Here is a 25,901-nt window from a genome sequence, read left to right as displayed (position 1 = left end):
ACAAACAGAAAACCTATTTAGAAGAAATTCCTTTCCAGCGAGAACAGGGAAAGTCTGAATAGTGTAGAGCGACACTGAGCCCTGCTGAACAGGTGGGGAGACAGTGTCCCTGTGAACTATAATAGAGAGAGGTCTGGATTTTTTACCACATGGGAAACTGTTCAATATTACATAAGGGTCTCCGATTTCTCTGATATATAAAACAGTCCCAGACACAGGACCGTGCATCATCTGAGCTGGAGTTATTCAGCGATGTATAATGCAGCAAGGTTAGCATGAAACACACAAGTATTAACACAATGAAAACTGCTGAGTTTATTCTGTTTCAGTGAAATCTCGTTGTGTTTCTTCTAAACTACTTTAATAAACTCCTGATAAAGTGAGTGGTCTGAAACTGTGTGCGTCTTTTGTACTTACACTCAGGGGTGGGAGGGATTTGGTGCCCTGCTTTTGGAGGATGTTTTCTGGGAGCTGCCCAGTTTTAGGAAAACCGTAAACCCCGACTGTATGAGCTTAGGTTAATGACAGAATACAAAAGAAGAAATTTCTGTGATTGCAATAATGATCAATTAAGAGTACAATATGCCAGGTTTTAGCTCTATCAGTAAAATGACGTAATAATGTTAAAAATGCACATTTTTTTTCTGACCAAGACTCAAAAGAAATATTGATTTTAATAATGATTTATGATCATGCTGATGAAAGCCACGAGCTAAAACATAGGGCAGTCTAAGAATAAAGTTGTTTTATGTAAGTGTTGCAGAGTTTTGGCTTATTTTTCCTTCTTTATGTACCTTAAGTAGGTTTGTGCCAGAAACTTCTATTGCTTTAAAGGTGTTTGGGACCATCCTTAACGACCCTCTGCCCCTTTGAGTCAGTTGTACAGTTGATGTGGTTCATGAATCTGAGTGGGATGGACGCCTCTGTGGTAAGGTGAGAATGACTTGTTGATGACTGTTCTATGCTTGGTCCCCCAATTTAGGTTTAAGGTGTATGGACTCATGGTGCATTCAATTCTGCAGTAGCTCTTCAACATTATGGATTCATTTCATATCACAAACTTTGTGGCTTTAACTTTTACAACTAAAGAATTTGGAGATTTTTACAAAAGAAACTTTGCTTATGAAAAGCACATGAAAGAAAAAACAAAGCTTTCTTTAATACAATGAGAATTTATTCAAACGGTGCAAAAAAATTAATAATTATAATAATAATAATAACAACCTAACATAAAATCTGATGTTCTTTCTGTCCAGATTGCACTGTCACACAGCCTTAGAGCTCTCCTCTCAAAACTAAAAGGAAAAAATAAAAATATTTATTCGAAAAAAATAAAATTAAATAAAACCAACTAAAATACCAGGACAGCTGAAATTAAGCTCAGACAATGCACAAATTTGGTAGAATGGTTTGCCATTTACATGCAACATTTTCAGTCCCATGCAACTCAAAAGTATTCCATGTTAATGTTTCTGAGGAGGAATCTTCTGCTCTCACAGAAACGACAGTGTCAACGATATAGAAAAATATATTTGGATCGGTTTTGTCACCAAACTAATTCTGAGCCATTTCTCTTCTGGTTTGGAGGAAATGAGCTGGGTCAATATCACCTGTCATGTTTTAGCACAGGAAATGGTTGCTGCAGAAAATAAAACCTAATTTACAAATTAAAGAAGAAAAGGCAATAAAATAAAAGCCAGACTGCTAGACAATTAGCCATGTGAGAAAGAACATCCTAAAATCATTTCAACTAAACATTCCACAAGGAACCCTATTTAAAAAAAATCTCACTATAAATATATATTCTCGAATTATTAGGTCAGCATTGAGGAAATTAGTTTGCAATGGGAGAGCCTCAAGTATGAAAAGGCTCGTCTGCGGGGTCACCTTCAACAGCCAAAATGTCTTTATTCTTAACACCAGTTGTACCCCAAATACAGCCTCTTACAATCCCGACCTGTTTTCATGTCCAACAATATACATTCTTACCCTTTAAAAACACTGTAAAACTTTGGGCTTACAAAAATAACTCCGAACATATTTATACATCCTCTCACTGTTTTTTTTTCTTCAATACAAAAAAAGTGTTCGTAGCCTGTAAAGTCTGATGTTTTACATGTTTCTGAGGCATCCATGTCATTGCAAAAAAATTAAATTGAAAAAAGGTTTGTAAGCTAATTATTACTATGGAGGGAAGGAAAGGGTATGCACACATACACATAAAAAAATAATTAAATTTAAAAAACAAAAAACAAAACAGGCATCACCACTCAGAGAAACACGTGCCGGTCGGGTCTCATCTCAATGAAAACAAATCCACTTTCATGAACACATGATGACACACAAACACAGCAAATGCCTTTTGGGGAAAGAGCGAAACGTCAGTGTTTTAATGTTGTTAAAGCTATAAAGCACAGCAAAAAGAAAAAAGCTGAAGAAATTCTGGTCCTTTGACCAGCATTAGAGAAAATACTGTGTTACACAGTGTGAAATTAAGCCTGAAGAAATTAGTCAGAAACATTTGGTTTCGTGTGTTTGCAGGTTTGCAGGAGAGAAAAGCACAAACCAAGAAAAACGAAAGAAGGGCGCCCTCGTTTGGAAGAGGCAGTGTATTGCAGACTGAATTGTGCTTCTCTAAAGCCCTTTGAAGACACCCTGATCCTTTTCTGTAAAAGTCACAACAGCAAATCTACGAGGCCAACTGCCAGTTGCCAGTTTAGGTTTATGTATGCTTTTCTTTTAAGGCTGGTCACGCGGGAGCCAGCTGTGCTCCAGCTGCAGGTGAGGATTACTGTATTCTTTTAGGTTTAGTAAGTAATGTGGGAATTGTACTAAAATGAAAACATTGACTGACACTAGCTCAGCTCATCAGAGAAAACCAGAAACACAAATTACAGCCACTTCATGACATCTCTGACTGTGTTACTTATTTGATACTGATACTTCTTTCTTTTCTCAGTCCAGAAGAGAGAGACCTCTTTCTCTGAATCTGATGTGGAGGTTCAGACTGCGAATTAAACACAGTCAGACTTCTCGAGCTGATGTAAAGTATTTTGCACATATGGATGTACACAGTGGCTCTCTCCATCAGTGTCGCCAGTGTTAAAAAGCAATAACAGCATGATGTCAAGCATCTCACATCTGAAAAGCGCTCAACGCCAAAGAAAATATTGAATCTACAAGAGTACAACAACCAGAGTTGCTCTGTCAAAGTTAATCACCATGGCTTAATTACAGGGGGGAAATAATAAATATTAGAAATTAATTTGCCAACAACCAAAACAGCCTTAAAGAAAAAAAAAAAAGCAAAAATCAAACTGAACACTTCATCAGACTCATGAAATAATTTGCTGAGTTTTGGGTACAGTATTTGTGAAAACTGCAGGCAAGCAGTGGATACTTGAAGTCGGCCTCTTGGTTTGCAAATGCTGAAAAAAGGCAACTGGGACACTGAGCGAGATGGTGACACTATCACTGAAATGCTGGAGTTCTTCTGCGTCCTGCAACGAAAATCTTCTGACCCGTGGCCTCTGATTTCCCAGAACCAGAGGTGGCAGTGTCTGCAGTGATCACCAACTAAAAACCAGTAAAGCTCTGAGTTCACAGACATCAGGAAAAGTGCTCAAATTTGTGCAAAAACAACCAACTTTGACAGACCGAATGCAAAAAAACAAAAAAAACAAAAACAAAAAAACTTCAGCAGAACCTCTGAATTTGCAGTAAATAGCCAAACCAATAAGCAGCTAATTAATCAGAACACCTTATTAATTAAAATTTCAGGGGAGACCACATAAAACATGTTTTACATTTCTAAACCTTCAGAAAGAACAGAGGGAAAATATTATAAAATTAATATAAAAAAAAAAATAACCAGAATTTGTTAATACCATGTCAGTTTCTCACATCCAGGCGAGTGTTTGTGTCAGTTTGTGTCATGGAGAGAGAAATCGCCACTGATTAACGCAACATGTTTGGTAACAAAGCCATAAATTTTCTCCTAAAAATCCCAAAGTGTGCTTACTAATGTTCAACTAATTTAAGTTATTGACTGTTGTCTCCAAAAATCTGCTGTTCTGAACATTAAGTTTCATCTCACATTTCACATATTATTGCATCCCGAGGCCACACAAACATCAACCATTGTAACAGGAAACAGGAAGACCCGAGTACAAAAAGAAAAACATTCCAACAAACAGAAGAAATACTCTGGACCGGGACAGTACCTTACCATCGTACTATGTTTCTATCTTGTCTTTGTTCTATAATGCCTGGTCAATCATGTGACCTGGTCAATAGCTCTTAATATTAAAGAAAAAAGGGGGGTGCGGGCGGGCTGACATCTTCATAATCCAATTTACAGCATTGGACAAAAAATGCAGAATTTTTTTTAAGTGATAGTTACTTTGCCCGAATGAGTGCAGTGCAGAGCAGTCGTCTAAACGCGTTCTGTAACATTAGCACCGCAGCAGCCTACAGAACGCTTATCATGAGCATCACACAACAGTTTCAGTGTGCATTTTATGCGACAAAAGAGGAAAAAAAGCAACTCGACGAGGATTAATTGTGCCGTTTCCCGAGGTACAAGCATCTAATGATAATAGTGTTAATCTCTGTATCTGTAACACTGAAATCACCTTATAACCAGACGTGACTTCAAACATCCCTTAATGAACCAATCCAAACATCACAGAATAGAAATGGAGCAGAGACACTCACGCCTTTTCCGTTTGTGCTTGCATCTCTGTTTATGTTGTAGTGTAAGTATTACTTAGTGTGGATGTGTGTTCTGTACATGTATTGATGAGTGTCATGTATGATGCCTGCCATATACATTCGCTCCACTAGGAGGAGATAGTAGCAAGGCGTTCCAACTCCAAGAATTGAGGAGAGTTTGTAGTTCGCATGCACGCACGCACGCACACGCGCACGCACACACGCGCACACACACACACACACACACACACACACACACACACACTCGTACACAACGCCTGCATAAGAGCCACAGCAAAATGTAACAGAAGTGCAGTTTACTCTACGGTCTAACGTGACCCTGACAGTCAAAGACCACCTTGTGTATCCTGTAGTTATGTAGCCTCACTTGGTACTTTCAACAGGTAATGACACGGCTAAGAATAAAAGATGAGGGAGGTGGTTGCCCTTTCCCTCGTCCATCTACAGGTTGATCTGCTCCAGTCGTGAAAAAGGCCACTCGTCAAATTCAAGCCACAACGAGGTCTGCTCAGAACCTGTGGATGGCCGGTTCTGTCTCCCTCTTCTTCAGCTCTTCCCGGTAACAGTAGGAACAGTAGTTGCCCGTCTCGGGGTGTCCGTAGTAGTTGCAGTTGGGTGTCCGACAGCGGCTGGACTGCAGGCCGGCCAATCCGCTGGCACTGCCCAACGAGTAGTGTCTGACAGGGGGTTGCCCGTTCCGACAGTCTAGATTGGAGCTCATGTCCCGGAAGCCGTTGGTGTAGTTCCCAGTGGTGAGTTCAGCCCCGGGGTAGTCCGGTGGGTCGAATTCGGGGGGATATGAGGGTGCGAGGCGGGAAGGACTGAGGGAGGAGGGGCCTTGCGAGTTATTGTACTGGGGATGGGAGGGAGGCTGTGCTGTGGGGCCGTGCCGGGGGAGGGTTGCATACGAGGGGAGGCCAGGGTAAGAGATTGCCGAGGAGCCACCAGCTAGCTGGCGTCGATTATCAACGTAGCTATGCACGTGAAGATGCTGGGTCAGGGGGGCTGCAGGAAGAGGCTGGTCAATGAAGGAGGGCCTGGGGATGGGCACAACAGCCGAGTACATAGAGGGACTCAAAGGAGACAGCTTAAGCGTGTTGAAGGAAGGCGACGAGTTCTCCGATAGCTCCTCTTTGGGCTCGTAAGGCCGGTAACTTAGCTCTGAACAACCAACCACCTCCTTCTTGGGTGGTTGGAGGCTGTTAGCGATGCTTTTCCTCTCTGCCTCGCGGCGCTGTTGTTCCTGCTCAGCCCGGAAGCGCTCCTCTGCATCGGCGAGGTAACGCTGGATCATCTCTTCCTGGAAGGGCTGCCTGTTGCTGGTGGTGAGGAGGCTGGCAAAGATGAACTTCCTCTCCCCCTGCATGGCGGCCCGCAGGATGCCGAGGCTGACCTTCACATCGGCGCTGTACTTGTAGGGCTCGCTCTCAGTGCTGCTCCCACCACTGCTGCTCATGCTGCTCCCGGCTCCATTGAGACGCTCGCTGCCCGAGGAGGGAGAGCCTTTCCCAGAATCCTCAGAGGCGTGGGCTGAAGGCGAGCTATCCTTGCTGCCCTTCCTCCCTCTAAATGAGCCTTTCTTCTTCTCCCCACCCTCTTGCTTGGCACCTCCAGCTCCAACATTTTTTCCTGGCATCAGCCCACCCACGTTTTTCTTAAACTTGCTGCCCAGGCTCTTTCCAAAACTGCCAAGCTTATTGGCCACAGAGTCTGCCCTCTTCTTGTCTTTATCCTTGTCCTTCTCCTTCTTGGTTTTGTCCTTCCCTGCTGATCCACTGCTGGATGAACTAGATGAAGAGGAGGAGCTGTTCTTGGCCAAAGATCCCCCTCCATTGACTGTTGATCCTGTGGTTGTGTCTCCGTTGCCATTGGAGCTGCTGCTGACAGACTCCTTGTCCGATTCTCCGGAGTCAGGAGGCGACCGGGCATCTTCTCCAGCTGATGCCGTGGGAGACTCCGGCTGGGCCAGCGGGGCTTGCTGCAACAAACAAAGCAGAACAAGTTCTAGTGAAAAAAATTGCAGACCAGTAGGAGAAACTTATACAACTATATAACCAAGGTCCATCACATTTATGGCAGAAGAAAGGAATGAAGAAAGTGAAAAAAGTGATTCAAGAAGCTCTTTTTTTGCTCCCAAATGCTGAAAAAAACAAAACAAAAACATGTTCAGATGTCATTTAACTTCTACAAACACGACCTGCAGTGATGCAGTGACTGAAATCAGATAAATGCACCATTTTTCAGAAACTATGCCATCACATGGCTATCCTGTGGAAACAGAAAAACTCCCTCTAACAACACAGGGCTTCATGTACTGCTGCCATTCCTTGTAGCATAACCATGAAACTGCTATGAACTTGCTCGTCCAAGCTTCCTGACGTTACCAAATGGGACACAAGAGGAGCTTTGTGATAGTGTTTGCATGGCGTGACTTTTTGACCTGAACGGGCCACTGTTGTTTGTTTTCACATATACAGCAGTCAGAGGGAGAGCGGGCCCAAAGGAAAAGGAAAGAAATTCTGCTCTTGTTTGTAATAATTGAAGGAATTAACATTCATCACCAACCCCTGAAGCATTTATCTGATTAAATTAGGATTTAGTTCCTTTTCTAATAACCCAAAACCAGATTTGTCTGGCAAAGTATTAAAGAAGTCTTCAATTCTGAGCCAACTTCCTCAGCTAACTTGTCAGCCATTTCAAAAGAAGTGCTGGATTAAAAATCCTTACCTCGCATGGCAGGGGCAGCCAGGTGACCGTCATGTAGCTGTGCAACATCTGGAGCTTGGCCTCCAAAGAAAGAGCCACACTGGGTCGAAGGGGGAAGGAAAGGGAGAGAGAGAAAAACAAGGTAAAGTTCAGTGAGAGGGAACTTTCTGCCAGGGCTTCCTGTGCTAATGGAAAAGTAATTGCTGTTGTTGTTTGGGTAGCCGATCACATTATTTTTATAATGTAACAGTGTTTTTGTCATTACACAGACAACAGTCATGAGCTGGATTCTAAAGCATCACAATAACGGGCAGAAACATAGATACAAAACAAGCAGCAAAGGGAAGTCAACAACAAAAACACAGCCGTGAAGAGAGATTTAGGTCTTACAGCGAGAACAAGATGTGAAAGCATAAAAACAGAACATAAGCCAAGTTGTTTCATGTGATAAATGCCAGGCAGTTGTCTTCTTAGAGTGAACCTACATCTACAGCTATATCTATCAAATAAGGAGGTTGGCATACGTATAAGTGATCCCTGGTGAGCCTAAAGTTCAGGCTTCAGCTGCTGTAAATGTTCAGTTTCTGATGTTTTTTTTTTTTTTTCCATTTTTGGTTCTGAATGATGTCATTAAGCGACAATGTCTCTAATATGGTCACCTCGGATACGCAGCATTGTCGTTAATCATAAGAAAGCTGGGTAATACTTTTAATTGCTAATAAATAAACAGTAACAAGTAAATTTTGCCATTTAATGTAACATTCACTGTATTTTTTTTCTTTTGTTGTAAATTTGCCCTGTACTGTCTTATTTCTTGTATTTTATTTTATATTCTTTACTTGTGTGTGAATCTGCATACTCCATTTTTCACACATGAATTTCCCCAATGAGGAGCAATAAAGGATATTTCTATTATTTCTATTTCTATTAATAACAGCATAACAACAGACTGAGGACAGCTAAACACTGCAGTGCATTTATAAATATAATTTTGGTTGGCTTTTAAAAAACTGAAATTTATATTACTATTACCTGTTTTAAAAATGTTAAAAAGACAGATGTCTTTTTTCCCCATGTTTTACAATCGTAAACAAGCAAATAACTTCAAGTATGTGACATATACAACTGTGTGTGCATGTCATCAAAATTTGCCTTGAAGACTCGCCTCCATCTCACCCTGCCCCTAGCATCCTCCTCTGTCACGCCAACAGTCTGCATGTCCTCCGTCACTGTATCCATGAATCTTATCTGAGGTGTTCTTTTCTCCTCCTACCAGGCAGCTCCATGTACATCATCTGTCTAATATATCCACTGTCCCTCCTCTGCACATGTCCAAATCATCTCAGCCTTGCCTCGCTCGACCTGAGCTGTCCCTGCACTGACTTCTAATCCTGTCATTCCTGCTCACTCCAAGTAAAAATCTTAACATCTTTGGCTCGGCTCTGCCTCCTCTTTTTTTTTTCTTTTTAGTGCCACCATGACCAAACCACACATCATAGCAGGTCTTATTACCATCTTGTAAACCTGCCCTTTCACTCAGATAAGCCATCTTTCTAACTGCCTATCAACTCACAATTAATGATGGGTATTATAAAGTGTAACCAAAAGTCACTTTAAAATAAGCTCCTGTACAAAATAAGGAATTAATCCAAACAGTGACTCATAGAAAGCTGCTCTGTCAGAGTCCCAGAGTACAAAGACGGAGCTGGAAATAATGAGAATACGTGCTCTTTAAAGGTAAAGTTAAAATAAAATAAAGTAAGTAAAGACTCACATGGATCTAAATGGTGGAGTAAATGGCAAAATCACTAAAAGCATCTCATTGTCGTATACTCTTGTTGTGCTATGGCCTTTTAAGTCAATGACCTTTTCAAACAATGTTAACAGCCACTCACATAACATCATCTCAGCCCGCCGTTTCATCTGAATAAGACCTCTGGTGTCACCCACTGACGTAAATAGGGTGGAAGGTTATTTTTTTTGCAGAGCGGCTATTTTAGTGCTCGTTCCTCTGGTTCATTCATAGAGAAGCGTCTGAGCTAATCTAATTGTCACTAATCTGGAGACAGCAGTCAATCCCTACACACTGAGACTCGGTGTTAAAGAGACAGCTGTCGATAAGGGCAAGTACGCACAAGTGAGCATGTGCCATTCTAGTTGTTAACCATGTCCTTTGTAACTGACAAACCAAACAGAACAGACAACCAAAGCTGGATTTAAAAAATAAATAAATAAATAAAATCTTTTTGTACCTTGCTAGCATCACGTTGTCTGTGTCATCTTTCCCCCACTCCCAGTCCTTCCCTGGATCCACAGCAAAGTGCAGTGGCAGCATTTTGTGCTCTGAGTCAGTGAGAGGGATCACAACTGCTGGTGGAAACAAGCATAAATATCAGAAAACAACAAAAAAACACCTACATAAGTGAGGACTGTGTGCAAACAGCATCTTTCATCTCCTTTTTAATATTTAGCAGTTGGCTTTGGATGGTTTTGAGTTTTTGAATTTCAAGTATAGATATGTAAACTGTGCACAAAATCCGGATTTAGACTCCACTCTTGCAATCGGAAAACATTAAAACACTGCATGGTCTGAATTCCCATGCTTATTGACATTAGCATGGGAATTCAGACTATGGCTGCATCCCTATTTGATTGCAAAACCTTCCAAGGCTGCATCAGGAGTAGTATAAAGAAGGCTCCCCACAAATGTGACTCGACCTATCCCAAGATTCACTGCACGCCAAAAAAGTCACAAAGTGAAGGAGCAGACCAACCACGTCCGAGCCAGAAGCACAGCCTTGGATTCCTGGGGTCACTGGGGTTTTTTTGTGGGCAGTTTTTTAGTGTGCAAATGCTGTCAGAGGCATTCACCATAGTTTAGCCAAGTTCAGGCGAGAGTGCAGTACTTACAAAAAGAGAAGAGAGCTGTGACTAAATGGAAAACAAATCTACACATGAGTGTGCTGGTGCTCTAGTGTTAATAATATCTTTTTTTTCACTTGTTTAAAAACAACGACAACAACAAAAACACATTTTAAAAATATCCCAGTTAGCATCATTACTGGACCCCTGATAACATCTTTCATCTTGTATTTTTAGCCCAACCTGGAGCTGAGCTCCATGGATCACGAGGTATACTCAAAAGCCCAGTTCTCTTTAGTCATCATTCCCAAATAAATCATCAAGAACAATACGCAAAAAGGACTTCCCCATCAAGCAGCGGCACCAAGCTGTAAAGTAAGAAAGAAGCCCCTAGTGCTTACTAGAAAACTCATCAACTTCTCTGGGGGAATATTTGTATAAGCATTCCCCTGATTGATGTACTCTCCTTAATGGCTTTAAGATATCAGCTGCTTACTACCAGCCCTTGAAAAAGGAATCAATATTTATGCGATCATTTTAAAGGATGATGAAGAGCATCACCTTGCTCTTTCGAGCTGTCCTTCTGTTCCATGGAGACCAGAGCAGAGAAGTGCGCCTGATCGTATGCCAGGACCAGCGGAGAGCGGTGGCACTTGGCAGCTGGCACTTCCAGCGGTAGGTAGATGCCTCCGAATGGGATGGGAGCAAAAGCTGGAGGGTGAGTAATAAGCACATTAAACATCTGCGAAACGGGACCTCAGCTCTGTTTCTCAGTCAGTAAAGCACAACAGAAACATACGAGTAAACAATAAAGATATACAAGGGCAATACCTCATTTGTTGGAAGATTTTTAATCTACTTGAAATTGAAAAGATCATTATCAAAAAACAACAACAGCTACTAAAAGATAGCAAACTGTTCATGCTTCAGTTTATTCCCAAGAATGCTGGTTTCACATTTCTTTTTCCAAACAAAGTGCTCCAATATATTTATTTAACCTTATTCCACAAGGAAGTGAAACTCTAATGTTATTAAGATGAGTCTTTTGTGAGACCTGTCCTGGGATGAGACAGGCAAGCCGTCACAGCCCAGCTGTAACCAGAGAAACCCTCTGAAGCATGGGGAAAACATAAAAGGCTGCCAGGAGTTCATACTGTTTGTTTTAACTTTAAGATATCAGAAGGGCAGAGTTCATTTGAAATACTGCAATCATGAATCACGGATTATCTGGTTCAAAGCTTTTGTTTGGCCTCAGTTTTGTAATCTGTAAATGACAAACATCTACAGTCCTGTTCACAGAAAAACAGTCTTAAAAAAAGCTGAGCTCATCTGGAATCTTAATCCCATGTGAATGTACCCAACTAATTTCCACTAAGGGAAACGCTGGAAAACACACAATGTTATTTACATGCTTTAATTTAATCCAAAATGTCTCATGTAACCGTCTCACGTACACTTTGGTTAGCATAAAGTCCTCAAAAGTTTAACTGCATTTAGTCGAGCAAATGAGATCTACCTACAGCTGAGTTTTTCTATAAACTGGCTGCTCATACAAATAAAACTAGCCTTTACATCACTTTGAGATTATTGTGCTGCAGCTGGTAATGTTTTCTGGTTCCGCGACTTTATGAAAAGCCCATTTCTGGTCTGTGACTTCAGATCTTTCATAAGCTGGAGATTCGAGAATCCAAATGAAGACACAGATTATGTTCTTTGAAGGGGAAAAAGACATTTTCTGGGTATAAGTGGACAGAAAATAAACAGGCCCTGTTACATTCGTGTAAGGAGGCCGGCAACACCACTTTTGAAAACTTCTTCCATCAACAACTTTCCATTTCATCACTTTCTGTCTCAGCTAGCCTGTTAGCTTGAAGCTGCAGCATGTGCACAGAAAGACTGTCGATGTGCAGACCACAGCTTCAGCGGGTCATTGGGAATTTAAAAAACATACAGGAAACACCTTTAGTTGTGGTTTTTGTCAGTTTGGTCAAATCAACAATCCCACCCACTGATGCAGACACTAATCGGCAACTTTGAGTACACTTGTTCAACCGTTTAATGCAAATATCTAATCAACCAATCACATGGCAGCAATTTAGGCACGCAGATATAGTCAAGATGACCCACACGAGCAGCTCTAAGGTTTTTATAGATGATGGTCCAAAAAAAACAGAAGACGGGCTACAGCAGCAGAGGACCACACTGTGTGCCACTCCTGTCAGCCAGTAAATGTTGTCTGACTTAATGAGTGTTAATTTCTGCTGTAACTAATAAAGTGGCAGTTGAGTGTATATTTACTGTGACATCTTCACATGTCAAATCAAATCACTTTTATTGTCACGTCACATGTGCAGGTACACTGGTACAGTACATGTGAGTGAAATTCTTGTGTGCGAGCTTCACAAGCAACAGAGTTGTGCAAAAATACAATAACGTAAAACAAGCAAAATATAAGAATGGCTAAATCTGAAAGTAATAAATATATGTACAATATATAAGAGTATATGCATTACTGGAAGAGTATATGCATTACATGTGTATTGTAATAAGTATTCTGAACTACTTACAACTTGCATCTAATAAAAACCTAAAAATCTACAGTGACATCTTTCTTTAACTTATTGTGTTCACAAGATTTTCCAAAAACCTGACCTCTGACCTTGAGGTAAAGGTTTATTCAAACATCCAAGAGTTTTAGTAGATGTAGCTAAGGCATCAATTTGAAAATCCTACGTCCCCTCATTCTCGGGTTAGAGTGCTCAGAAAGTTGGGTGTTCACGCCGCACGCCCGGAGGGTTGACAACAATCCCTCATCAGCCTTTTATGGATGGAGGTTAAAAACTGAAACTAATGAAAATGGAACATTTAAAAACAGTAAAACTAAACTGAAACTGAAATAATGAAAAATCCTTTCAGGCTTATTTACCCTCTCCTCCCGAGTCCCTCAGCATGGTGTCAGCGACCACCACGATGGGCCTTCTAAGGACATGAGCCAAGACAAAGACGTGAAACTCCTCCAAACTCTCATAAACTGGCTCGTCTGAAGACTCCACTCTGGAAACAACAACAGCAACAATTTCTTGTTTATCAGAGATGATTGTTTACACCAAAGATAACAGTTTTTTACTGCCAGCTTGAAACTTTGGTTAACAGTAAAATTTAAAAACCACATTGTGTTAGCCTGGCTTTGGTTTTTATAGCTTTACAGTCACTGTATTCGACCCAGTGGACTTTTGTTTGCCACAGTAAAAAAGCAGATGGACTAATGAGGGCCGGTCACTCAGTTGTGACTGTGAGTGTGCTTGTCTGTTCATGAATAAAAACATGACTGTGACTAAGTGTGCTGGGTTAACAGTCACTGCATTGTCCGGGCCAGGCCTTACCCGTTGGTGCCGTTGGTGCTGTAGTGTATTCTCGGTTCGCTGGAGGCGAGCTTTAACAGTTCATTCCACTCTTTCTGCCACTCCTCCTCCGTGTACACCAGCCCAGACTGAGGAGAAAAGAAGGGCACACACACACAAACACAACTGCCATTTAGAGAGGCCGTGTCAAATGTCACAAAAGCATGTACTGACGTTATGGCGTCTCACCTCAAGGTTACATGCAGACAATTGAGCCTAGAGCCTTTAGAAATGTACTGTTGCTCGTACAGCAGCGACAGAGCAGAGCTGTCAACAGATATTCTAAATTTTATTAAATTAAACGGACATTGGTTTGCGAGAATCAATAGTCATCTGTGGAAAATCTGGAAAAGCTGCACTGCTGCTGGCATGAGAAGAGAGCAGTGATTGACTGACAATTAGGAAACATAAGAGGACAAATATCAGCTGAACAATTCAAGGCAAACGCGTCCTAGGTATGTTAAATGACAGGCATGCCAAATAGGTTAAAGCTCCATATGACCTTTAGATGTGAACTTAAAGCTTGATTTAGACTTTACATCTTATCTTGAGTAGTAACCGGAAACTCCCCTTATCCCTACACCGCAACCTTCCACGCCATTCAAGACGTTGGGGTATGCGTTGACCTGATGTGTAGTTCCATTTCTTGGGAGGTGCATGTCAGGTTACGTTGAATAGGGTTAAAATCCTGTTCTGGTTATAACATGGCTCTGACCCAGAAGTACAATTCATATGTAAGGGATAGATGTGAACTTAACTCTGTCCAAGCTGCTGATCTCAAAGGTTAAATTTATAGTACTGTGTTTAATTCCTGCTATAAGTGGTCAACATTGCTGTTTGCATATAGACCTGTGCTGGTGCGTCCGCATTGCTCTGCCATCACAAGTAAAAGTGAGCTTTCATTTCAAACTTGGAGTTAATAATTTTAAATTCTTCTCCTTCCTGCTTCCACTTTAACGAAATGCAGGAAGGAGAGAAGACTTCAGAACCAACTATGAGCAAAGCAAGAAAAACACAAAGGTCTACACTGGCAGCAGACAAGCTATCATATTAGCAAACTGAGCAAGCCAGAGGTAATTAGAGCATATTAAATTTTGTTTCACAGAGGTATTACCTTGTTGCTTAACAACGACACGTGTTTATGGTGCATATTAAAAATATTATTATAGAAAATTAAAGAGACCTATTACAGATGTTAATGTCTGTGTCACTGCCACACTTACAGGAAGTATCAACAACAACTGTGTGATAATGATAGTAAATAGTTCACAACCCAACACTGCTAAACACAGAGTGATTAACACTCAGAGCCCTGTCTGTAAACATTACAAACTTAGTCAGCATAGTGGAACTTTAACTCTTCTTACTGAATAATGAATAGATGAGTGATAAAAACTTCAAGCGCTGCAGGTCCCTTGAGGTTTGAATTTTTCCTGTGTTATGTTGAGGAAAAGATTATTCCATGTTTCTCACAGCAGAGCTTACTCAGCGTATCAACCGGCCATTCTTCTATAGCTTAACCCAATAACTGTATTTGTTAATGCTACATAGAGCTTATAAAGGACATCTTTATTTTGAAATAAATATAGAAGCTATAGAAGTAGTTATATCTCACTCTGGTTTTGTACTCGTGTGGAATTAATGCACAAAGTACGATATTCAAATGTTTTGTTTAAATGAATGGTCAAACTTGATTTTTGGCCAGTTTTGACAGCCACCAAATAAAATCAATGACCTAAATTCACACAGAGCAGCCACAGGCCCGAGCACTGCCCACGGAGCAGCTCCACTAGAGCGTGTTTGGTTTAAGTGATTTGCTTGAGGATGCCTCAGATATTCTGCTGAAGAATGGGTGAACATTATGCAGTCATTCATGTGGTTTCTCCTCTTACTGTGGGTATGTGCATGCTGTCTGCATCCACTTTAAAAAAACAAAAAAAAAAAAACATACTTGCTGTGCTACAATTTTAAGCTTTCATGAGGATAAAAGTTGTGTTGTGTAAAACAGGCTCTAAAATCCTGTTTCTGCCACATTGCGAAAAAGTGTTATCAGTACGCAACTAAGAAAAAAGGTGGAGATACTTGTGCTCAGACTTACATTTCATAGTGATAAAACTATCTCAAAATCAATGTTTGCATTTGATACGGCCATCAGCCATGTTGCCATGGCTGCAAAATAAGGACAAAGGTGACTTTTCATGGTAAAAACATTGCGTGGAAAACAATTTTAAAAAGCTGGTTAACCAATAATGAGTTACATGGAAATTTGGTTTGATATCTAAACCTGCAAGTGCCACTTTTTTTTATTTTTTTTTTTATTTTTTAACAACAGCACTGCTAAAAATGTTTGAATTTAATCCAGAGTACTGCTGCACAATTAAAAATAAATATAAAAAATAAAAATAATAAATCCTAAATACTGGTCAAAAATGCTGGAAAATAGATTTACTTAAGTCAGATTTATTACAAGTTTCCATTTAAGATAGGATTTCTTTGTACTTTAATTATAATTTAACTGAAAAAACAACGAATAACTTAAATAACTAAACTAAACATAACACAACCAGGCACAGAGTGAATTCAGAAAGGTAAGGGGTTTACAAAATAAATAAATAAATAAATAAATAAATAAAAAATTATATTTAACGCCAAAGGACAATTTATCGAAAGTACCTTGTTTTACTCCTTTCAGCTGCTCCCATACCACAGGCTTTCTCATGTTTGATTTGGCAGTTTTACCACAGATGCCCTTCCTGGTGCAACCCCATATCTTGTTTTACTAATTATTGTAAATCAAAGTTAACTAAATTTTCAAAACTCGATAAACTTCAGTGAGGAAGACAGTCTTGTCCATAGCTAAAGTATTTACAGTTAAAAATGTAGTAGTAGTGGAGGAAACTAAATAAAAACGAAAACTAAATTCTAATGATTCAGAAATCAAACTACACCTTGTTTATCTTATTTTGTGCACTAGTGCTGCCCCTTCATCTTCTGCTGCTTCATCTCTACTTTACACACATCTTCCTTAATGGCTGTATAGCACCGGTGGAACTGCATGCTACTCGTTAAATATCAAATGTTATGCAGGCTGACTTGAATTATCTGGCATGCAAGGCATGTGAAAAGCCTCAACTTGCCTAGCAACTTCTCTGTGCACCGCCCTAATACAGTCATGGGAATAACAAAGATAATCAAGACTAATGTGCAGCCTCTGTGACAGACCTCTTTGTTCTGCTGGGTCTGCTGCCACCTCCACCTGCGCTTCAGTGCCTCTCTCTCCAACCCGTGATCCATCAGCGCGTACAGGGACTTCCGCAGCATCAAGTCTCGGTCGTGAAAGCCCCACATACCTGCAATAGAAACAAAATCAGGTCATTAAACACACATCAACAGAATCTTTTGTACAACCACATCTAATCATAAAGGTGTGCAGATGTTTCAGGGGTTTTTCTGTATTGTCATGTCCCAAATAAAAAAACTACAAACTCACAATGGCTAAAGGGTGTAACTGTCTTTTAATGAGAACAAGTTAAGCACATGAATATTATACTCACACCGACTATAAAAGTCTGGAACAATGCCTGCACAGTTGGAGCATTATTAATTTTCTGCGCTAGGACTCCTAAGTGGGCTGTAAAGGCAAAGTGAATGTGCACGGCAACATTGTAAAATGCAATTAGTGCTTAAGCTAACACTGGAGTTCCCTTAATGAATGCTAATGGAGTGTGAACCTACACTGTATTGGGGTCTTGTTTGAAAGGCCCGTGATACTCACCGAGCGAGGCTGCATGCAGCAGGCAATTTCCATCTCCACTTGTTGCCAGAGGTAGCAGACTCTGGCAGTTTGAAACCACTTTTGTCCACCAGTTCAGCCGCCCTGCAGGCAAATAATAAATGTTTAACTCACATGTTTGCATGACAAATATGGTGAAGTATTCATCCAAAACAACTGCTGTGCAAGTCCTCAAAAAGATAGTCATATTTGTGTCAACATGTGATTTTCAAGTCAAAAGACTTCCAGAGAAGGTTTTCCTCTTGTGTCAGCAGTCTTAGCAGTGTGTCATTTTGTCTTATTTTGGAATGAAACAATTCACCTTCTAAAGTCATAGCCTATAATTATGAGTTAGTGATTACAACACCTCTGCCTTTACAGGTATTCAGATTTTGCTACAACTGTCAGAGCTGTTTGAATGAGTTACGTGTTTACTGTTGAAGTCAAAATTTAATATAATGATGTTGAAAACAGTCTATTTTTCTGCCCTAGCTGCACACATGAGGTGAGCACAAAATAAGAAATTCAACACAAATTGTTATTCAGTTTTATTTATGCAGTGCCAGTTCACAACAACAGTAATCGCAACCCACTTCACATTGTCCGGTAAAGGTCCTACAATACTAGATGAAGAAGAACCTTGATAACAGTGTTGGACGATATGGAAAAAATATTTATCACGATATGAATTATTTTATATCACGATAACGATATACATCACGATATACCACCTGACCTGTGGTCATCTGGAAAGTACGCAGTCTGTAAACAGCGAGCGCAGAGGTCTTTGTTAATGAAATGGATGGTTACGCTCATGTAGGGCTGCATATCTCGTCAAGGCATAATGCACGACACTGCAAACATCCTTCTCTACTTTGGCCCGGCATGCGTCATATAAGCGAGGCAACTCGACTTTACTGAAGTGCTTACGACCGGGCATAACGTACCTCGGATCAAGGACTTTGACAAGGTCACGAAAGCTGTCCTTCTCAACTACATAAACAGGGGCCATGCCTTTATAAATGTAACGCGAGATGGCTCCTGTGATTTGTTTATGGCGCTGGGACGTTTTTTCATACGGCGTGCTTTGTGCGAAAGACTGCTGTATCTTCAGCTGGTATAGTTTTTCTTTTCCCAACTTGCTCCCGTCGTTCCATAACTTGGTTTAGCTCGGATTTTCTGCATTCTTGAGTATTCTTTTTCGTGGACCTTCTGTAGGTGATAGAAGAGATTTGTTGTGTTGCCATTGAGTGCAGGGATAGTTTTATAGCATAGTTTGCAAATGGGCGTCTTCTGCTCCGTGTTGGTGCTGTTGAACCCAAATTTAACCAAATCACAGATGTACCCCCTCTTTTCGGTAAAAGTGCTTCTTCTTGGGCTGCCTGTGTAGCTGTCTCTGCCTGCTGCATGTCCGGGCATGAAACTGCAATCTGTCGCACGTCCATCGTTTTGAGTTACCGTAAAGCATGTCGCAAATTCGGGTGCACGTAAAGCAGCACCATGTCGCAAAACCACAAGATGGAGTTTGTTTGTGAAAGACATCATTTTTTTATACCTTTATGCAAGAGAAAATAAAGTAAGAGTATGTATAGTGAGAAGACAACACTAATATATTTGCCACAGGCTATTTAACCCTTTAAGACCTACCATAGAACCAAGTCCGTCAGAGCTTATCTTTATATTTTTACATGCTGTAGTGCCATTTGTGGGAGCATTTCAAGTTGCTATACATCAATACAACCGTTATAGCCCAAATTTTAATAATATGTATGCATTAAGTCCATAGTAACTACATAAATTGCAAAAAAGTGCAATAAACTACAAAAAAATTGAAAATTGTTTTTGTTTTTTTACATACATTTCTAGTAATTTCAGAGGCTTATCCCTTTAAAACTGTAAATACAAAAAAGTTGCACAAAATAGTTTCCAACCACGCGAAATTTATTTTGAGTGTCTTCATAGTTTTATTTTTGAGATACACTAATTTTTATATACTGCAGGAAAAATGAAAATAAATATTATAATGCAAATTTGCAAAAAAACCCAGCATATGCATCAAAATAAACTATTTCCAACAGTGTAATTTGAGTTATAAGCATCCCAGAAACTATACAGAAAAGCATAAAGTCAAACATGACTTTTAAGAACACCAGCATAGGCTTATAAGGCCCTGAAGGTATACGCGAATATGACGTCACATCCGGTTTCGGGCAGGTAATGGCAGACATGCGATAGTTGGCGCTGACGTATATTCCAGCGTAGGAAGTGTTATGAACAACTGATCGGATCGGCAAAGCGCATTTTTGGAATATTATGTTTTTGTTGCTGCAAATGCTTTTTATGCAATTTTTGCAAAGCCATATGTGGAAGGAAACCTTGACCTAGGACAAGCTAATGGCATAAGATGTAAGTACAACTCCTCCGGTTTCATACGCAAAAAAAAGTATTGCGCTAGCTTATGTGGTTCCAGTTCTACAGGGATTTAAAAATAGATAGGCAAAACGGAGTGTGCCTGCTCCGACCGGTTTTAAAGGGTTAATGATATATTTTATGTAATAATTTATAAAATTCGGTTAGAAACGATAGAAGACAAATGGCACGAAATACACTTTTCTATCGTCCACACGATATATATCATCATATCGCCCAGCACTACTCGATAATCAGATTATCTCTTCTGAGTAGCAGCTGGCAAGGTTGGGAACGAAGAACCTTTTAACATAAACTTCGAGCACAACTAGACTCGTGGTGGGGCAGTCATTGGAGAAAGGGGAAAAAAATAAAAAATAAAAAAAATACTGGCGACTGCCAGTGTTACTGCTCAGCGTCTTAGAAGACACAGATTAGAAGACCTTGGTTTCAAGTTATCACATTTACAAATGTTCAGGATCTTGACCTTTGACCTTTAGGTCTAGGTCACTGAGATTCGAACTTGTCAAAGAGGTTTAGTAGATACACCTATGGTATAAATTTGAAGCTCCTACATCGACTCATTCTCGAATTATCGCATTCGCAAACTTAGCTGTCCATGCTGCCTGCCCAGCGGGGTGACGACAAGGAGAAGACAGAAGACAGAGAGGCAAGGACCGAACAAGAAATGTCTCAAAATATATTTCACAACACCACCAGCTGACACTCTGAATACAAAATTTACATTTGGAAGTGGCGGGTCAAAGTAACAACAAAAGTTCTTCAAAGGGGCCAAGCTACCTCTGCAAAATAGCATTTTACCCTTGTTTGTAATTTAACATGAACTAGTCACAACAAACGTCCCTTAAAACAGCATGCCGTGATTTTAAATCCAAATATTTAAAACAGAAGCAGTACATTTGTTGTCTTATAAATGCAGGAGTAGGCAATATATTTTGGAATAGAAACAACAAACACTCGTGTCACTTCAAAAGCATGCGGGGAGTAAGAACTGTCTTTTATCTGCAACCAAGTCAAGCCTAAAATCTCATGTATGGTACAGCGTTATACTAACCGGCATGCTCCAAGGCTACCATCATGGACTGCTCAATAAGGTCCCTCTCAATGAAGCTCCTGAAGTCGTCCCGGTACACAGTGAGGTCTGGCAGTTGGAAAGTGCACAGGGGCGTGTCCAGAAGAGGCTCATTGCTGCTACCGCCGGTGCTCGAGACGTGAGAGCGGGCCAGAGAAACGATGGTAGAGCTAGCATGAGAAATACCCCTCGACAAACGCTTCTCTGTAGCTACAGAGAGAGAGAAAAAAAAGGTGTTGCATATTTGCACATTATGATTTGTAGTTATTATGTTTAGTCTCAGGGTAGACTGGAATATTAAGCGGTAGGACAATTGCTAGTATTTTTATTTGATAAGGAATGAAACGGTCCATTAGTAACCTTTCGGGAATGATACATTATTTTTGGCAGCAGGGGGACATGAATGCATTTTAAAAAGTGTGGACTCACCTAAACTATGGCTACGTTCATACTGCAGGCGAAAGCGCATCAAATCCGATTTTTTTGACCCTATGTGACCCATATCCAATCATGGTATGACAGTGTGAACGGCACAAATCCGATATTTTCAAATCCGATCTGGGTCACTTTCGTATGTGGTACTGAATCCGATACATATCCGATGTTTTAGAAAGCGACTGCTGTTTGAATGGTCAAGTCGCATTAAATCCGTCTTTTACGTCACTGACACAAGACAAACGCCAATTATCAGCTCCGGAGAGGCGCCCGATAAGACATCGCGAACGCTTCCTGGCCATCCAGCGTAGATGTCAGTGAAACTGTTGGGAAGACAACGTTGGAGAAATGTGAACATTTTATTTGTACTGTATAATCTGCAGATTCTGACAGAAATCTGCAACTATCCTTTGAAGCACCACTCCTCTAAAACAGCAATAAGGATAATTATTAGGTTATTTACATTATTATGTAAATAACAAAATAACTTAAAGCAAAAATTGGGAAACGTAAAGTCCGAAGTCTTTATATTAAGGGCCATCAGTCAAACAACATTGTTTGCTCTGGGTCTAAACAGAGCGCGTTGTGTGTGACGTCTTCTTTTGCGCATGCGGGCCGCTTTGAGGGTTCACACTAGAGCGCGTTTGCTGTCGCATTTTATTTGTAGTGTGAACAAGCAGACAAAAAATCAGATTGAAATAAAAAAATCGGAATTGAGCATTAAGACCTGCAGTGTGAACGTAGCCTAAGATACAGCTCAACTAAACTTTCGCCCAAACATCCAATGTAAATTGTAATGTAGAATTTTGCATATCACAGCTGAAACACCAACAGGGCTTATTATCAGAAAACTGCTCGATGACTTAGTGCTGTTGTCAGCGTTACACCGTGGTCATCACAGAAGCTGTGACATTAACCCAGCTCTGCAACCATTTTTACTCATATTGGAACTACTGCAGTCTACTCCTAAACCACTGTCGCTATTCATGAAAAAAGAAAGAAAAAATAATATATCAGTGCTTAACCATGAAAAAGTAATACAGAAAGTTTAAACTTCTCATCTTTTCCAACCTTTGCAGTTACATCCCTGTGTCATCTGGGAATCTGGGTTCCTAAACTGCACCAACTCACACACCCGAGCCTCAAGCCTCCATTGCGAGCACCAGATTATAAAAATATTGTGAGGTTTAAACCCTCTGTAATTGTCACTTTATCAGCTGATATGTAGTCACTGCATGTTTGTTGTAGTCAAAACATTTAGATGAAGTTGGTGCACCTAATAAACTGCAAACTGAACTCATGTTTTGGACTAACTCACTTCCTGAGAACCTCACCTTGCACCACCTCATCTTGGCGATGGAGTATAGGCCGTCCTACCCGAGCCATCTCCTTTTCAGGGGGCAGATACGTTCGCTCTTCTGTGAACGAATACGACAGGTTCCCAGCATGCACCTGTCGCAGCTGCTCAAAGTCACTGAGGGCAGCAGTGAAATCCCAGTTCTTGCCTACAAAGAGAGAGGAAGGGAGAGACAGAAGCATCTGTCTGAGTTAACTGCTCCAACAGGACTACCTGAATCTTTTTGGCAAGCAAATGACTTATTCCTCATCAGTTTAAAAATTTACCACAAGTCAATGCAACACGGGCTTTGTGTTGTACCCAAAGGCCGCTGACACATTCCTTTACTTGGATAAACACCCCAGCTCGCTCTCTTGCTGATGTTGCTGCAATGCATTACATTTTAACCCATATTCTTATCTGCAACTTGTGCTGCTGCTAGGCAACAGGAGCCCTGCTGACACTAGTAATACCTTCGTTCTATTAGACTTTGATAGCATAATTAACAGTAAAAAGCCAAAAGCACTTACTGAGTCCACTGCCTGGAACATCATCTCCAGTTAACTTTCTATAACTACATCCCCACTTCTGCTTTTTTTAAAGGTCACTTGAAGCAGAAATGAAATTAATAGATTAAAAATAGAAGGGATCAAAGTGTAAAGACAAACAGATCTGATAAGTTTTCGCTTTATATCTGTATTTTCACATTGAAGGAATCTACTAGAAGAAAGTGGTGCTTTCTAATGATGTGGAAAACACAGCTGGAACGCAACGCTGGTGATGCAACAAAGCTGTGCTGAGATAGAGAGCGTGAACTCAGGTGGAGGAAACAGAAATAGACTGGCATTTATAGGGCTTTTTTAGCCTTACAACTCCAGGAACTTTCGACCATAGTTAACCGCATTCATACAGTTCTTTATTCTATAAACATCACACACTTTGTTTATCTCACATCCTCGGCCAATTTAGAACCACCAATCAACCTAAAAAAAGGATTTATTTGAACTGTGGAAGGAAACTGGAAAACCCACAGAAAAATCTACACAGGGCCAGAAGAAACATGTAAACTCCACACAGGAAACTCCCAACAGGTTAGAAGATTCAAACCAAGCACTAATCACCGTACTACTATGAAAGAAAAGTGACAACAGCAGCTCTTCTTAATTCAATCTCAATCTAATTATTTGCAGTCAAAAAGCTAATAAATATCACATCAAACAAGTACGAGAAGCATAAATATAAGCAAAACAAGCTTTATGCCTGGCTCCATCTTTTACCAACTATTTTATACATCGTGAAATACATCATTAAAACACTGTTTCTTGTGTAGTCTTAATAATTAAGTTCAAGTCTTAATTTAAACAATAAACTATACTTTAAATTAAGGCTCAGTCTGAACTAACATCCATTAAGGAAGGGGAAAGGAAACGTCATGTTGCATTCATCACTTTAGCTTTGCAATATTGTTAATATTGGTAATGAAATTCTACCATCCTCAGTAACTCACCCTCTAGCAGGTCTCTGGCCAATCCCGGTTCAGCTCCAGTGGAACGGACAAAGTCGGACAGGACTGCGTCCATATCCACGGTCATGTGATCATGAATTCACAAGTTGGCGGGTTGCATCCAGGCATTAAAAAGAGAGAGAGGGAAAGAAAGAAAACTGTACTCTGCTCTCCCCGACAGGGCAGCAAAGCGAATGGATAAGGTGGAGTCGGCCTCTACCTTCAGCTAGTCTGTCAGCCACACCTGGAAAAAAAGGGGGTGAAAGAAGACAAAGTAAGATTAACGCTGCAGGTAAAAACCCATCAGAGTTTAAACATCCACATTAATCAGCTTATAAGAAATGAAAAGAGTGCAAGGGGTGATATAATAACCTTATTCAACCCCTTTTTGAATATGAACCTGTTGTGGCCTGGATGTTTTTGAACTTGACACCTTTCACAGTCACTTGTCCCGCCCATGAAAACAGCAGAGGCACACAAAGAGCACAGGTTTCACTAACTGCTTGCACAGAAACTAACGGGAGTCAAATGACAAGTCGAGTAGCTCTGCGAGGTGTGATGTTTGTCATGTGGGAAACTTTACTGTGTGGTTTCAGCTGCTTTTATGAAGACTCTTTAATTAGCTGTTTTGAGTTCAAAGAAGCTGACAAGTTAAAAATTTAAAAGTCATGACTCATGATCCCTGTAAAATCTGAAATCAAGACAAGTGCTTCAATCACACCTGCAAATATGACCTGCTGAAAGAGTAAATGAGTGTGCACCAAGTATAATTTACTACATGGTTTCCCACCAAACTACATTTATTTGAGGAAGTGTCTCCGCATCTCGTCTAAAGAGAGAATGTAGTGTCACACAACTGATTGGTGTGCTTGGTGGAAATTTTACTTTGGTTTAACGTTGTTCAACATTTTCTGTTAAGGTGCAACTGCAACATATCTACAATTAGGACTGGGCGATATATCGAGTTTTTTAAAAAAAAAAATATCGATATATTTTTATACGAGATATAAGATGTGACAATATCGTTTATATCGATATAGTATATGTTATGTTATAATTATACTTGTGGAGCCGCAAGTTTGCCTCTCTTTCGTCCACTTTTGTCTCTATGCAACGTTACGTGGCCTCGCCTCTCCTTCACTGAACACAACTCCTTGTTTTCTTTTATTTATGGAACATTATTATTTAATAAAAAATATCGAGATATGAATTTTGGGTCATATCGCCCAGCCCTATCTACAATACACCAAGACTGCATTTTTGCTATTGAGCAATTTACTGGCCCTATAGATATTTACTAGCCCACCAAAAAAAACTACCTTTATCTATAAAAATATAGTACTTTTTATAATTTATATATTTTTTGTAATTTATATATCTATATATCCATCCTGCATGATGCACTTATCTCTGTATGTTTGCAATTAAGTTTGAAAGAAATCAATCAAATGTAAATTGTGGCAAACTAGACAAAGAGTTGATCTGCATGTAGAGCTTCTTATTCCAACTTTTTAATTTAGTTGTGCTGTTGTGTAAAACAAACAATATGTGAAAGATTCATCTTATTCACATTTAAACCATCTTAACTGAAAGTTTCTTCAAAGAATTTCATTCCCATTTAATGTAAAAAGAAGATTTGTTTTGATTGT

The 25,901-nt window shown here is 40.1% G+C and overlaps 1 protein-coding gene across 2 annotated transcripts in view; it reads right to left on the bottom strand.

Annotated features, from left to right (window-relative positions):
- Window positions 1-1,173: 1,173 nt before the first annotated feature.
- Window positions 1,174-25,901, bottom strand: part of otud7b (OTU deubiquitinase 7B) — a 48,593-nt gene continuing 23,865 nt past the window's right edge. The window contains exons 2-12 of one of the 2 annotated variants that reach the window (XM_063485823.1): window positions 24,256-24,496; window positions 22,747-22,917; window positions 20,960-21,187; window positions 17,479-17,580; window positions 16,926-17,053; window positions 13,686-13,792; window positions 13,229-13,356; window positions 10,864-11,013; window positions 9,693-9,810; window positions 7,462-7,540; window positions 1,174-6,712 (exon numbers count right to left, since the gene is read on the bottom strand). In XM_063485823.1, coding sequence (XP_063341893.1) covers window positions 5,243-6,712; window positions 7,462-7,540; window positions 9,693-9,810; window positions 10,864-11,013; window positions 13,229-13,356; window positions 13,686-13,792; window positions 16,926-17,053; window positions 17,479-17,580; window positions 20,960-21,187; window positions 22,747-22,917; window positions 24,256-24,340 — 2,766 coding nt within the window. In that variant the 5' untranslated portion in view covers window positions 24,341-24,496 and the 3' untranslated portion in view covers window positions 1,174-5,242. The remainder of the gene's footprint in view (window positions 6,713-7,461; window positions 7,541-9,692; window positions 9,811-10,863; window positions 11,014-13,228; window positions 13,357-13,685; window positions 13,793-16,925; window positions 17,054-17,478; window positions 17,581-20,959; window positions 21,188-22,746; window positions 22,918-24,255; window positions 24,497-25,901) is intronic. The other variant, XM_063485825.1, reaches the window with a different exon arrangement.

Source organism: Pelmatolapia mariae, linkage group LG10_11 (genome assembly GCF_036321145.2).
Source record: "Pelmatolapia mariae isolate MD_Pm_ZW linkage group LG10_11, Pm_UMD_F_2, whole genome shotgun sequence".
Classification (NCBI taxonomy): Eukaryota; Metazoa; Chordata; class Actinopteri; order Cichliformes; family Cichlidae; genus Pelmatolapia; species Pelmatolapia mariae.
Note: the sequence above shows the minus strand (reverse complement) of the source record. Positions and strands in the feature narration are given on the sequence as shown.